We start from the raw sequence: 15,953 nt of genomic DNA, 5'->3' as shown, positions 1-15,953 counted from the left end.
AAGCCTGCTGAGAACTACTTCAAAGACACACCTGCCTCCCCCTTCGCCTTTAGCTGTGTTCGAGAGCGGCTTCTGCTAACAGAACTGGTATCTTATGATATCACTCAGCTTGTCTAGAAATTAATGCCATTGCTCTTCTGCAATAGAATCCTTCCAAGTTACTGTGACTCTAATGAGCATCTCAGTCTTGAAACATCAGACTTCAGCCCTTACATGCTTGCTATCATACACACGACTGCCACCTGTCAGAGTGACACCAGTGACCCACAGAGGTAGAGGATGCATTCTGCCTTGGCGACTCACTCTAATAGCTTTGAGGCTGGCAAACAATTTCCATGAAGGACTATCTCCTCATGCTCTTTGGCTTTGAGGCACAATCTCTGTTACAAGTACTCAACTCGGCTCTTGCAGCCCACAAGCACCACAGTCAGAATTTAACTGGAAAACCGTGACTTCGTTCCTGTAAACTTTAATCCCAGCACTGGGCAAGCAGAAGAAAGCAAATCTGTGTGTTTAAGGCCAGTGTGATCTTTGCAGTCAGTTCCAGAATGCCAGAGCTACACAGTGAGACCCTGTCTCAAATATACACAGACACACAAACACACAATGATTTTCACGTTCTTTTGATTGTTGATATTCCATCACTTAAAAGTGTAAAAAAAAAAAAAGCCCTATCTTTCCAGCCATAAATAAATAAATAAATAAATAAATAAATAAATAAATAAATAAAACAGGCTTTTTCTTTTGCTGACTCCTGTTACAGATGAGGAATCTAAAATATCTCTCAAACTGATTTCATGATAACTACACTACATAATAGTTTTGTGGGCCACAGTGCTGAATCTACTAAATATCCACTGATCCTCTTTCATATTCCCTGCTGCTCCCCCTGCCCTCCTAGGACACAGGTGAGGAATATTCCCCCACCATCATTTGCCCATTGCCTCCTGCTGTGCCCAGTCTCATGTGCTTCTCTCTAGTCCAAGCAAAGTTTACACTGGCCCCTGGTTCTCACTCTTTGGGGCTTCAGACACTAATAATTCCTTGAGTGTACAGCAGTGTTCGGAGTTAGTAGGTTCAGGGTAAGTTCAAGGACTCTGAATGTCTAACAAGTTCCCAGGCAATGATGACATCTCTGGTGTCAAGAACACATTTAAGAAACTCTGGGCTAAAGCCATCCTGGAAATTCCACTGTCCTACTTAACTGAGAGTCTACTTCATACCCAAGCCTCAGATACAATCCATGCCAATCCAAACCAATCCAGGAATGCAAATGGCATGTGTGTGATGTTTACAGAGAAGTACCTTAAATGGAGACATCGAGAAAGGTTGACTACTGAACTATAGCAAACATCTAAGCCAAAGAGCAATGCTCTGCACACTTCCACACAAGAGAGACGACACTCTAACACATCTCATGAGGACAGCGTTGCACTGATTCTAAAGCCAGACATGGACATTACAAGGAGGGGTAAAAATCTCCAATGACCACTCTCACTCAGAAACAGATGCAGTCTAAATATTTTAGCAAGTTAAGTCACACATGGAGACTCTTCATCACTACCACATGGAGTTTATTCCAGAAATGAAGCTTTGTTTAACATTAAAACATCAGTGTAACTTACTATGTTAACTAAAATGGAAAAAAAAATCATGTCATCTCAATAGACAAAGAAAAAAAGCATTTGACAGCCATTAAAAAAAAAAGATCCCAGTAAAACTGGAAGCAGAGGAAAAATCCTGAACGCCACCGAAGACCTATTTAAAGATGCTGTAGCATCCTAATGGTAAGAGATGAACACTTCCCACAGAACAAAAGGGTAACACTGGGCTCATCATTTCCAGTCAATGCTCCATAGACATTCTACCACTGCAATCAGGCGAAGGATATTTGGACCAAAAAAAAAAGTAAACCTCTCTTTACCTACAGATCACAGATACATAGGTTTCACAGAGGACATTATCTATTTAAAACTAGTGAGTGAAGCAGGACTGTTTGCAGGATGCTGGTTAGTGGAGTTAGTCATGCATTTGTACACATCAGCAAGGAAATACAGACTTTCATACTTGCCCTTTTCCATTTACAGCATTTTCAAAACCGCCAAACATGTGTACAAATCTAACAAAATGTGTACACAAAAGAGTCACACAATAGAAACTACAGAACCATTCTGAGAGAATTAAAGACATAAATTAATGGAGAGATACACCAGGTTTATGGTTCAAAGACTAAATACTGTTAAGGTGTGTGTAGGTTGTCCTTAAACTTATCTTTATGATTAACGAAACTCCTATAAAACCCTTGCAGTGTGTGTGTGTACATAGAAACGGATTCTGAAATTCACATGGAAAAGGGAAGATCCTTCAATAGCCAACAACTGTTAAAAGGCAACAAAGCTGGAGAGTCCTCACTAACTGATGAGACAGGAGCAAGAGACAGTAATGAAGTCAGCTTAGAGTGGCATCCAGGAAAATAGAGCAACGGAAAAAATACAGTCCCCAAATGGAACCAGCCAGAGAACAATGAACTTCAACAGTGCAGCAAAGTTAATAAAGGTGGCCTTCTGAACAAACGCAGGGATGTTAGGATACACATACCCAAAATGTGTGACCTCTACTTCGTACAGTATCCAAAATTAACTTTAAAAAAAAGTGAAACTAGAAACTGAAAACAAAAATTGCTATAAACCACAGGTGAAAATCTTCACCCAAAGTTGGCAAACATCTTTGCACTATAATTTCCAAGACTGAAATCATGCATGATCCAGAAGAATGAGGAACCAGTGGGCCTCACCACAAGTAAAACCTTTTCCCTTGGAAAACACTGCTAAGGGATTAAGATGAAACCACGTGTTTGGAGAAGATGTTTACAAACCACGTGCCTGACGCAAAACTCTAACGTAGGCTGCGTATACCCGCTCCAGCTATTTCTTAATGTGCGTAAGAAATAAGTGAGGCGTGCTGCAAGCCTCACCTTGGCATCCAAAGGAAGGCACACCATTGTGGCACTCCGGGTGCGGCCATGAAAAGTTTGCAGGGATACAGGCACTTGGAGTGAATCCCCCCGAAAGTAAACATTAGCAGCTGGCTTAATTTTTTTTTTTTAAGTAAATCTGGTTGGCTATTTTTTTTTCATCAAAATATGCTTAATACAAAAATAATGCCTAAAATGTTAAAACAAAAAAAAAATGTAAATCTGTTAATCAGATGACCTCAAAATCTTTAAGTGCATCCAACTAAGATTAATGACCCCTCTTTGTTTTTCCACCTGGGGTCTACCTCCTTTTTAAGGACTCCACAAATAGTGTGCCATATGTCCATAGAAACACTTTTAAAGCAAGGAAGAGTCACTTATTATTTATCAATATATTTGATGAATAAAGTTGAACTTCCTTTGAGACTTGCTCCAAACCACATTAAAGACTAATATGCTGACCCCACTGAACAGCAATTTTTGATACTTATTTCAATGTTTTCTCGATGTTTTAAATAACAAAACAGTTAAAAACCTAGACAACAATATCCTAAGGGTTGGATAACTGTGGTAAAGGACCATTAAGAAGAAGAAAATATAAAAACTGTGTTTGGCATACACTTACTATTATTAACCAGATAAACAGCAATACCACAATAAATATGAAAGTTCATCATGGTGGGACATGCCTGTAATTCCAGCACTCAGAAAGCTAAAGGAGTAAGACATAGACTTCAGGGCTGGCCTGAGCTACAGTGTGAGAGACCTTATCTCAAGAAAAACAAAATAGTAATAATAATAGTAGCCGTAGATTTTAAAATATGCCATAATTTAAAGGGATTGCTCCACTGTATTTCTAACAAAATTATAAATAAATTTCATCCCGCTGTTTATATGCATCATCATTTAAAAAATCAAAAACTCAAATTATTTGAAATTGGTATAAGGATTTACAGACATTAGCGCAACATAAAAGCTACTGCAAACCATTTCCAATACTATATTCAGGCTGAACTATATTTAGGCTTTACCCCACCCCCCAAAAAAACTAATTTAGAAAGAACGGCTTAAAGTTGCAGGAAGTGTTGAGTTGTTAAAGAGTTGCACAACATAAGTTACTTGCACAGGTTCCAAAATCAAAGTCAAGGCAGATGATAGATGTGTCCACCAAAGGTCTACTATAGATCTACGTCATTTTTAATTCCAAATCAAAGCAACTGACAATTAAAGTTCACAGTTGCCATGTGGAGTGTAAATGAAAAGGGAACACTGTAGCTCCCAGTACCAAAGCAGTAAGATTCTCCAACTCCCATTTCCCTCCTATGCAATCATTAGCAAGAGCACAAAATGAGAAAAACCTGGTTTTTCTTAAATAAAAACACCAGAGAAAAAGGATGCAACTCTTCACCCGGCCACTGTTATCCAGACAGGAGCGCTGCTCAGCTCCCCCGCAAGGACCCACGCTCCACTTTATCCAACCACTCCTACTGCACGTCCAGCAAACCCCAGCAGATAACACTCAAACAAGTGCTCCATGGGCAAGAGCAGGAAAACACATAACAAGTGCTCTGGCTACCTGTCTCCTCCAAAAAGTACTCATTCCTGGGCACACACAGCCAACGGGATTTCCATTGAATAAATGCTTCCGGTCTCCACCACCCTCATAATCAACCTTAAAAGTTTCTAGATTAGATAATAAAGTTTCTCCAACAGCACTGACCTAGCCTGGGCTACTGTTGCTTCATTGAAACACCAGGACCCACAGCAACTTGGGGAGGAAGGAATTTATGGAGTTTACACGTCCTCATCACAGCTCATCATCAAAGGAAGCCAGGACAGGAGCACAGACAAGGCAGGAAGCCGGAGACAGGAGCTGTTACAGGGGCCATGGAGGGGTGCTGCTTACTGGCTTGGTCCCTGTAAGCCAGGACCTCCACAATGGGCTAGGCCCTGCCCAATCAATCACTAAGAAAACGCTCTACAGGCTTGCCTCCAGCCTGATCTTATGTTGGCATTGTTAATGGAAGGTCCCTCCTCTCTGATGACTTTAGCCTGTGTCGAGTTGGCATTAAAACTAGCCAGCACAAGCACTTTTCTTCAATCTGGATTCATTTGTAAGATTAATGAAAATTCCTTCTAACTACGAATTGAAGAAGAAGAAGAAGAAGAAGAAGAAGAAGAAGAAGAAGAAGAAGAAGAAGAAGTAGAAGTAGTGTCTCTCCCTCTGCTCACTCCACTCCCCAAGGAGCCTTCACTTCTGACATACAAGGAGAGCACATCTTTAATAATCAAACCCATAGCCGAAAGGTTATCAGTGAAAATACAGAGAGGGCACACATGACAGACGGACTCAACTGCAAGTGCAGATGTCTGAGAAGAAACCATCACTAGGAGGCTTCGGATGTTAGGACAGCAATCCTGTCCAACATAAGCAATGGAGGGCTGAAGACAAGCCTCCTCCACACACACACTCGGATAAAGAGCAGGACTGAGCGACAAGATGACATGAGTTGTGCATTTAAGGCTAACGAGGCGCTTGGGACCCGGTAATCAGCAAAGAGGCGAGCACAAGGCAGATGGCAGAGACCAATCCCCAGTCGGAGCAAGAAGCACTATCATAAAACAGGTTTCTGCCTCCATGCGAAGCTCAGGGCTTGGCACCTGCTAGGCCTCGGGGTCCCCTGCCTCCCACGCCCCGCCCCCGCATCCTGGGCCTCACAACTCGGGGTCTGGGGGACCGCGGCGGAGCTCGTCAATACCAGGTGTATTGGTCCTCCTCGCTCCAGGCGGCCAGGCTCTCCAGGTCCAGCGGCTCCACCTCGTCCAGCAGCGTTGGAGGCGGCAAGGGCGGCGTGGAGGCTTCCCCCGGCGGGGTCCCCGCGGTCCCCGGCTCCGGGCTGCCACCCCCGCCGAAGAAGCCCGCCGCCGGCTTGGAGTAGACGAAGGGCGAGTCGGCGGGCGGCAGGCTGCAGAGCAGGGAGGGCGCAGGGCTGGGCAAGCAGTAGGTCCCCGGGAACGCGGGGCCCAGCGCCCCCGGGCCCGGGGCGGCCGTGCCGGCCGGGGCCCTGTGCGGGGCGAGCGGGCTGCAGGCCCCGGCCGGCGGCGGCGCGGAGGGCGGCGGCGGCGGCAGCAGCAGCAGGTGCGGGGCGGCGGCCGCGCTGGCCGCCCGGCTGCGTAGCTGCTCGTTCTGCTTCTCCAGCTTGCGCACCAGCTCCTGCAGCTTCTTCACCTCCAGCTCGGCGTTCACCACCGGCCCGGAGCCCGCGCCGGAGCCCGCCACCGGCGAGGCGCATTTCACCTGCTCCGCCATCATCGCGGGAGCCCCGAGCACCGCGGCGAGGAGGCTGCGCGGGCCCAGCTCGCACAGCCTACCAGCATCAGCACCAGGGCCGGGCCTCCCGCCGAGGCAACCGCGGCCGAGCGGCTCTGCACCGGGCTCTGCGCTGGCGGCTCCGGGTTTTAGCCGCGGCCCCGGGGCGGGGCGGGGCGGAGGGGGCGGAGCCTGCGCCGGTGGTTGTGCCGAGGGGGCGGGGCCTGCGCGGGGACCCGCCCTGGGCATCCGCCTGCACCCACGCCACCTAACCCCAGGTGCCTGATTGGACCTGGCCTGAACTTCCCGCCGCTCCCACTTCCTCCGGCTTCGGGCCAGAGGGCCCACACCGAGCATCACCGCCGGAGGCGGGCTCTATGAAGATGTAGCAGGTGCTTTCGGCCGAGGGAAATGCACCCTGGGCCCGTGGCTTGCCCTCTTACAAGAGCACCGTTAGATGCCACTGTACTGCCACAAGCTTATGAAACCTACAGAAAACACACGGTCAGGGGAGCAGGATGCCGAGACCCAAAGAGCAGACGCGGAAAAGATGCGGCTAAGGGCGGTATTAGGTAGCACAGAAACAAAATGGTGGGACAGGGGAGGTTGAAGAGGGAAAAGTGAGAAATTGCTGCCTCTAAGAGGGGGCATGGCCAGCTGCTAAACGGTCAGGCGTTCACTTCATCCTGTCTAAAATAGCCATATTTGAACAATCTACACCAGCATTTCACCATTAAACGTGAGTTGCGTTTCTGTACTCTTTAATATTAGACAAAAGATCTTTGAGCATCCCCCGAGTGCTCCACTGTTCCCAGAGCTGCCTTTTTTGAGCAGGTGAACAGCAGTCTGGAGTCATTGCAGGGAGAAAAAGGAGCAAAACTGTAGAGTACTCCATCTGTTAAATACTTCACGCTTTTAAAGCCAGACGTGCCTGAGCAAAAAGAAGAAGGGTGTGATATCACCTGCTTCTTCCCCCTTCTTGGAAATCCTGCTTTTTATTTCTTTTTCAACAAAAAATGCTTTTACGCAGACGAACTGAATCGTTTTGTTCAGTTAATGTCGACTTAGCGTTTTGTGTGTTTAACACAAAGGAAAGCCTGACGTTATGTTGCGAGAACAATCCACACCTCTGGTTCTCACCCTCGGATATCTGGTGAAGGGCCTCACGCAGGCACGGTACACACAGCGTCAGTAGAAATGTGTCGAGCATCTCTGAGGCATGGCTCGGATGTTGCACCTAATGTTTTTTGTTTGTTTTGTTTTGTTTTGTTTCAATTTCACCCTGTGCCTTACTGCTCAGAAACATTTGTCTTCTCCCTTGGCAAAGTACATCTCTAAACTTGTGTGTGCTTGCAAGGTGGATGCCCTGAATTTGACTTGACTGGCAAGAGCTTCTTCCATCAATGTATGGTAACTGCCCTGAAGTTTTCTTCCCTAGAATCGCAGCTGGCCATCCAATCCCCAAACCACCTGTATCTCCCATCACCTTTCCAAGTTTCCTTCTATCTTTTGGGGTATGTTGGTTATTACTAAAACCTGGAGAAGTGGAGTAATACTACTGAAACTCCTAAGTGAAGAATCTATTGAAGGATTTTTCCCGCATGCTCAGTGGCAGATGCAGGCAGCAGTATCCCTGGAACACAAAGAAAGGGAGAGGACAGACACAATGAGAACAAAGAGCTGCTGGCTTCCACATTAGTGAAAGAAACCGGGAATCAGCACATAATAGTGAAGACAACAAGAGTTAGCAAGTAAAGAGAAGCCGTCCTTTCACTGCAAAATTCATATACTCTAAAGAAGCAGAGAAATAAACGGCCCTCCCCTTCTGCATTCACTCTTTGTGGTCTACAGAACACAGAGATCAATCTGTAGAACTGTTTCTTAATTAACAACTATTGTAAAAATTTCTCAGTGTTTACAAAAAAAAAAGCTTACTTGAAAGTGTAAGCACAGAAACATTATTCTAAGTTCTGCTTTTAAAGGGCAGAATAAGTTCTCTCCCTGCTTTTAAAGGGCAAAATAACCCATGATCCAGAGAAATGTTAGATTTGTTTTTTTTCTAGTAAAGCTCTTTGCTCTTTTCTTCCCTTCAGAGAACTGTGCATGTGTACATGCTAAAGGCACTCAAAGTGCACACTGATTTTAAGTTGGTAATTCCCAGGGTGCCCATCTCCTTACCACATAATTGAAGGGGTTGGTGGTGTCAAGGTTTTAATTAAGCAGTCTTGATATTTTTTTTATTTTTGATGCAAATTTCAAGCTGTGTGCTTCCAAAAAAAATTGCATATGTAGCTGCTCAATTTATTTAGTATTTAAAATTTAGTACTTTAAGTGAAATGAAAAGGTGACTTCAGAGTTTGCAAAGAAGAATGACATGAAACTGTGTGTCCCACTAAAAACTTTGTGGAAAACAGCTATATATCACACACTCACAACTGGATGGGTGAAGAAATGCATATTTCCAGTAGTTCTTATTCATTACACTTTAAAATCACACAAGGTCACTGAAGTTACTTTAAAAAACTAAAATTAATTTAGTCGCCTGTATCTCTAATGGTACTTATAGCTATCAGTTATCAGTTCAATCACTTATGCAGCAACAAAATCGCACAAATAGCATGTGCTAGCTAGTTTATGTCAGTTTGACACAACCTAGAGTCACTGAAAAAGAAGGCGCTATTGAAAAAAATGCCTCCGTAAGACTGGGCTATGGCCAAACCTGTAGAGCATTTTCTTAATAATTGATGTGGGAGGTCCCAGCCCATTGTGGGTGGTGTCATCCCTGGGTTGGTGGCCCTGGGTTCTATAAGAAAGCAGGCTAAACAAAGCAATGGGAGTAAGCCAGTAAGCAGCACCCCTCCATGGCCTCTGCATCAGCTCCTGCCTCCAGGTTCCTGCCCTGCTTGAGTTCCTGTCCTGACCTCTTTCAACATGAACAGTAATATGGAAGCATCTGTCAAATAAACGTTTTCCTCTCCAAGTTGCTTCCGTCATAGTGTTTTGTTGCAGCGATAGAAACTAAGACACAGCGTAATATCTTCTTGAGGATATAAATAGATTCTTTTAAGAAATCTAGACTCTTCCTGCCTGTGGTTATCCTGGTTTCACAGAAGAGCCAGGCTAGGTTACTTGCTAAAGTTTAGTCATGAAAACAATAGCAGTTCTCAATAGTTTCTACTGGCTGGATGACCCTCCTCTTTACACTCCAGAAATTCACGACCATGGATCCAATTACTTCAGAAATATTCACCTAATATGCAAAACAAAGCTCAAAAATCTCCACCTGTATTTTCAAGTTGATTCAGAAGACAGTGCTTCAGAGAGTCTTCCTCTTACTGGAAATGCCTGCTAGCCACACAGGAACGAGTTGAATGCTGTTCATCCCACTGCTCATGTGCCTCATGGGGTGGCCAGCACTCGGCAGAGAAACGTTGAAACCCCTTTTTTAGAAAAGATGAATAAGTAAATTCCCACGTTGTATCTGGAACTAAGATCAGAACCTAATTAGTTATTTGCATATGCCTCATTTATCATGTAGGAACAACATGGGGAAATAAGAAGGCTTTTTGCAGACCCATGATAATCAATTACTTCACACATGACCCAAATAGAACCAGAAGAACTCTTGCTACATCCGACACGCTGTGTTTTGATGTAAGGGGGGTAATACAGAGAGAAATGAATGCAGTGATAACACTCTGTGTTCAGGTTGCATATTCTAACCTCACTCAGCACTCCCTGTTAGACTCATGTCAAACACCCATGTAATTATACCCTATAAAGTGATACAGCAGTGCTTATAGTAAGAATAATGGTGGTAATAATTATCTGTTTGTTTAGCAAGCTATATTCTAAAAGCCCCTTTCAATAAATACTTATTATATGTATATTATGTTCAAGACACAGCACCATATAATTTTTAAAGACAAGTAAGATGGTGTCTCCAGTAAGGCCTTATCTAGGGAGGAAAGAACATAGTCTCACACTAACTATAGTTCAAGACTCGGTGTGACAAGTGTAAAGTGAAAACACAAGTCAGCAGGGTAGGTGGCCAAACAGAGGGAGATTGCAGCTCTGCGTTCAGGTAAGGCCAAGGTAGCAAGAGACATGACTTCATCTGGTTCCTTTCATCCAATCAAAACGTGTTAGACAAGTGTGATATCCATTAGTCAGGATATGAATGTAATCATTCAACAAAAGAACGAGCATGTAGCTCCCAGATCCCAATACCAAGTTCTTAGCATACCCTGTGGTCAGTCACTTTGCTTTTTTTCTTAACAACTCAAATATCCACCATTGTCATGAGAAATTTTATACAGTGTTTAAGAGCAGGTATTTGTTGGTACTTACTAATTGCATATATATGAAGCCATCTGGTCATTAAGCATCCCTTAGAGTGCTAATTATTCTATTTGTAAAGGAGGGAACTGAGGCACAGGGAGGTGCATCTGCCCAGTGTTTACCTGTCCAAACAGTGGCACTCAAAGCCAGGCAGTCTTTCCTAGCTTGTACCTGAGAGCTCAAGTTCCTAGGCCACAATGTCTCATGTTAGGACTTAGGAATCCCTAGCAGAGTTTCCTGACTTGGTCTCTTTCTCAGTTTGGGTTACGATTGCTATGATGAAGCACCATGACAAAAAACAAGTCATGAAGGAAAGAGTTTCCTCATCTGATCCCTCTGCATCCATAGCCATATCTGAAGGAAGTCAGAACAGGACCTCAAACCTGGAGGCAGGAGCTGGTGCAGAGGCCGTGGAGGAGTGATGTTCACTGGCTTGCTCCCCACGGCTTGCTCAGCCCCGTTTCTTATAGAATCCAGGGCCATCGGGTCAGGGATGGTCCCACACACCTTGGGCTGGGCCCTCCCACCTCCATCAGTAATTAAGAAAATGCTCTACAGGTTTGCCTACATCCCTGTCTTAAGGAGGCATTTTCTCAATTGGGATCCCCTCCTCTCAGATGAATATAGCCTGTGTCAAGCTGACATAAAATCAGCCAGCACAGTTTCTGTCATCTGTAAAGAAAAAGTATGAACCAATGCAAAACTTGGTTGCTAGAGTGCCTTGAAAAGAGGAACAAGGAAATATTACTGGAGCTTTGAAGGTCACCAAGAACAGATTAGAAAACAGTCAGCTTCCAAGATCAACAAAGTTGCCAGTGCGGCTACAACCCTGAAGCAGGACAAGGGCTCTTGGCTCTGTGCTAACTGCTGGTTTCTGAGCAGTTGACAAACACAGCATAAGTCATCTCAGCACTGCTTTTCATTTCTGGACATGAGTGTTCATTAGGTCCTAATACCACTCTTAAACATGCTCCAAAGAAACAATGTTCCAGCCTAGAATCAAGTAAGTGTCACACTGATTTGGGAAATGTTCTTAAATTTTAGACTACAAAAATACACAAACTTTTTTTTTTTTTTTACAAAATCGGAAACATTAGAATAGCAACATACTTAAAGCTTCTTTAAAATGTATGCATACCCAAATACCACATGTGTTCTCTCCTATGCGAAATAGATGTTCCTGTGGGCGGGGGGAGAGTGAAGGAGGGAGGGATGAAGAGAAGGAGGGAGGGAGAAAGATGGAAATAAAAATAAAAGGGACCATGAGAGAAGGGAGAAGAAATTTTTTTTTTTTGGTTTTCCAAGACAGGGTTTCACTGTGGAGCCTTGGCTGTTCTGGACTCGATTTGTAGACCAGGCTGGCCTCAGAATCACAGAGCTACCCCTGCCAGTGCCTCCCCAGGTGCTGGGATTATAGGCATGTGCCACTGAACCTGGCTGATAAGGATGTCTTAAGTGAGAATAAAGGGAAGAAAAGGAATGGCGCCCATATGACATGAAAGCCAAAGGTAGGACTATTTGGTTGGGAAAAGGAAATCTTCTAGAGGAGACAAGGAAGGTAGGTAGGTAAGGGCAGTGTGGAGGCATGTGAATAAGAATACAGTAAAATGAGACATGATGTACATAAAAATACCACAATAAAATTCACCACTCTCTACTAAGTTTAAAAAAAAAAAAACTGATTTAAAATAAATAAAGCAACATTGTTCACAATAACCAAGATACAAAATCAACCACAGTGTCTGTGAGCAGAGGAATGGTTAGAGAAAACATGGTCCTTGTACACAGTGGGTACTGTTCATCTGTCAGAAAAAGTCCCTAATTTTAAAGGAAAAGGGATAGAACTGGCCAATACAGTGTTCATCAAAGTAATACAGACACAGAAGGACAAGTATCACATAATGTTTCTCTCCTCTGTAAGAACTAAATGGCATGGACGTAAAAGAAGAATGCTAGGAACTAGAAAGGGAGCCAGGAAGAGAGAAAAGAGAGCAGGGACATAAGAGAGGAGACCCAACAGAGGCACACTATGCGCCAAGCTGAAGACACGATGGAGGCACACTATATGCAGAGCTGAAGACGTGACAGAGGCACACTATGTGCAGAGCTGAAGTCACGATGGAGGCACACTATGTGCAGAGCTGAAGACGTGACAGAGGCATTCTGTGTCAAGCTGAAGATGTCAGAGAAATTCATTAATTTGGTAGGGTTTGGGGTTTGTTTAGATTTGGGGATGCTTTGTTGTTTGTTTTTTGGAGAGAGAGAGAGAGAGAGAGAGCCACCTGTTGGAGGCCAGGAGAGGGCATTGGAGTCCCTGTAGCTGGTCATAGACTGCCTGTGGCGCTGAGAACTGGACTTGGGTCCTCTGCAAGAACAGCAAGAGCTCTAAACCAAGGAGCACCTAACCAAATCTGTACATCAGTGTGAGCTAGTGAATACATAAAAAAATTACTTCATTTTTTTTTCAAAGTTTAACAATACAGAGCAAAATGACTGGTATAATTTGAGTCTTGCTGGAAAAAAAAATGCCATTTATGCTATCGCCACCGTGGACGGTTCTAAGGTTTTGAAAATATTACTTTTTAAATTTTTTATTTCTTCATTTCTTGCATTTGAAGCACTCCCGATGACACGCTTGGCCTGAGATTCTTTAACCACTACACAACTGCAACCAACCACTTTCCGTGGCTTCCGCTCTCTCTCGGCTGATTTTACAGAGACCTTGTCGTCTTCAACCTTAATTAGGCTGATGTGGTGCTCGGCGCAGAGCGCCTCCGCCAGCTTACACACAACAGGCTCAGCGCAGTTGCACGCAAGCACACAAAGATGGGCCGGGCGCTTGTCCCAGGCTTTGGCAGCTTCGCCTGTGCCACTTGCAAGGCCCCCGTGGAGGAGGGAGGTCTTCAGCATGTCTTGTAGAGCTGATGACCATTGCAGCTTCAGCAGCAGTGCCTTCCTTAGCCATGGCGGTGGACTACCCGAGAGGCCGAATCTTGAGCGCACCCGCACCTGCGCCTTAGCCTCCGAGAAACTGGGGGAAGGCAGGGGAAAAGGAAAACATTCCTTTTAAAACAATCTGTTTTCATGTCTTTCTCAAATTTTCCTCTCATCCTAAAAGTTAATATAGTATAATTTCCATTCAGAGAATTAGTTTTCTATCCGAACCAAAATGATGATGATGATGATGATGATGATGATGATACTAATAATAAATAAAATAAAACAAAAACTTAGTAGGGTACTTATTCAGCAACATGTCTGCTGGGCACTAAGCGTCAGTTGGGTACTGAGAGGCTACCGTGGTTAAGGACTTTGCTTTATCAAGGAAAAATAGTTTTCTTTGATAACCTGCAGAGTTTCTACAAGATGCCTTTGCACAATTTATCACAATTATACACAAGTGCTACAAACTCATTTGAAGTCATTGCGCTGTGGACAAGAAGCACTCCTGTGATGGTGGCTCCTGTTATGCTCCACTGGGGCACTGGCACGGCTGCCAGGGCATGGCTTTGGGACCTAATAAAGGTAGGTGGAGAACAGCAGACACTAGGCCTGCCAAACTGCCACCTTCCAGGAGTCAGTTTCAAAGACATTGCACAACGTTTGTTCAAAGGAGTGTGCACACTCTGTACACATAATTATTTCCCAGAAAACAATAATAGTAAAATTACAAAGAGATGATCTACATTGAAGCTATAATCTAGGAGCAGCCTCGGTCTCCACAGAGAGGCTGATTATAATCAGTGGGTCACTGTGCCTACAGATATGCCATGGCTTGGACAGAATGTCCCTCCTAGGCTCAGCTGTGTGTGTACATGGTCCCCAGTTGGTGGTGCTGTCTGGGTAGCTTTAGAAGGTGTGGCCTCGCTGGAGGAAGCAGGTCTCTGAGGATGGGGTTTGAGATTCCAAAGCCTTGCACTATTCTCAGTGCACAGTCTTTGCATGCTGCTTGAAGATGTGAACTTTCACTTTCTGCTCCAAGCATCAAGTCTTCTGCTTGCTGCCGTGCTTCCTCGCTGCGATGAAATCTTTTCCCTCTGAAACTGTAGCCACGTAAACACTTCCTTCTGTAAGTTTCATTGGTCACAGTTTCTTTTGTGTTGTTGTTGTTGTTTTGTTTTTGTTTTTTGTTTTTTTATTCATCACAGCAGCGGGAAAAAGAACCCATCAGATAGCCAATTACTATACAGTGACATTTCATTCAACAGTGAACTGCATCACCATAGTGGTCCCATATGATCATGGCACCAAGCGGCGTTATAAGCTTAATTTGTCTAAGTGTATCTATGATGCTCTTCCAGTGATGAACTCATCTTAAAATACATTTCTCAAGACAAATCCCTCTTGTAGAGCAATGTATGGCAGTATGTTCTTGTTTTTTTATCTTCAGAAATATCTCTTGTTATCAGAAAGAATGATATATACCAGTTGCTACAGGAAGCCTTATGAAAAATATGGTTTCCTTTACCAAACCAGAATTCAAGCTCAGTGATTATTGGCTCTGGGAAATAAGACTAACCAATCATTCGGAACAGGAGGGAACTCATAACAGGAGAGCTTTACAGTTTTACGATCAGCTTTAAGCTTCTGTCTTCAGACTCTGGACCTAATTTGATGACATTAAGAAGCAATTTTTATTATCACATGGAAAACAATATCTGAAAGTTCCCAGATGGTACTAGAAAACAGAAGACAGAAAAAAATAAATAATACATCATTGTCTCAGTTGGGATATTTATTTCTGAAATAAAATACATGACCAGAAAGCAAGTTTGAGAGGAAAAGGTTCTTTTGGCTTATACTTACACATTGTTGTCCATCACTGAAGGAAGTCTGGACAAGAACTCCAATAGGGCAGAAACCTAGAGGCAGGAGCTGATGCAGAGGCCATGGAGAGGTGTTGCTTACTGGCTTGCTTTCCATGGCTTGCTCAGCCTGCTTTCTTATAGAGCCAAGGATCGTCTGCCCAGGGATGGCACCACCCAAAATAGGCTGGGCCTTCCCCTATGAATCACTAATTAAAAAAGTACCCTACAGGCTTGCCCACACACCAATCTTATGCCTAGGAAATCAGAAGAAAACATCAGATTCCCCTGGAACTGGAGCTCCAGATAGTTCTGAGCCATCATGTGTGTGTTAGGGATCAAAGCCAGGTCTTCTGTAAGCGCAGCCAGTGCTGTTAATCACTGAGTCATCTCTGGAGCCCACATCAAGTTTTTAACACTGTGACATAAGTGGAGTGAGAGGACAGAAGTCAGAGAATGACAGATCCAGGCCTTAGCACTCTGTTAGCTTTGTTTGGGTATGCTGGCCAAAAGGGAGGCTTCC

General features: G+C 44.2%; 1 protein-coding gene and 1 pseudogene across 2 annotated transcripts in view; both read right to left on the bottom strand.

Annotated features, from left to right (window-relative positions):
- The window catches only part of Slain1 (SLAIN motif family member 1), a 51,868-nt gene extending 45,440 nt beyond the window's left edge, over positions 1-6,428 (bottom strand). The window contains exon 1 of one of the 2 annotated variants that reach the window (XM_060391569.1): positions 5,734-6,428. In XM_060391569.1, the coding sequence (XP_060247552.1) occupies positions 5,734-6,287 (554 nt within the window). In that variant the 5' untranslated portion in view covers positions 6,288-6,428. The remainder of the gene's footprint in view (positions 1-5,733) is intronic. The other variant, XM_021626231.2, reaches the window with a different exon arrangement.
- A 6,796-nt stretch (positions 6,429-13,224) lies between these two features.
- LOC110539377 (small ribosomal subunit protein eS12-like) lies at positions 13,225-13,590 on the bottom strand (annotated as a pseudogene).
- Between the last annotated feature and the right edge of the window lie 2,363 nt (positions 13,591-15,953).

This window comes from Meriones unguiculatus, chromosome 9 (assembly GCF_030254825.1).
Source record: "Meriones unguiculatus strain TT.TT164.6M chromosome 9, Bangor_MerUng_6.1, whole genome shotgun sequence".
Taxonomy (NCBI): domain Eukaryota; kingdom Metazoa; phylum Chordata; class Mammalia; order Rodentia; family Muridae; genus Meriones; species Meriones unguiculatus.
Note: the sequence above shows the minus strand (reverse complement) of the source record. Positions and strands in the feature narration are given on the sequence as shown.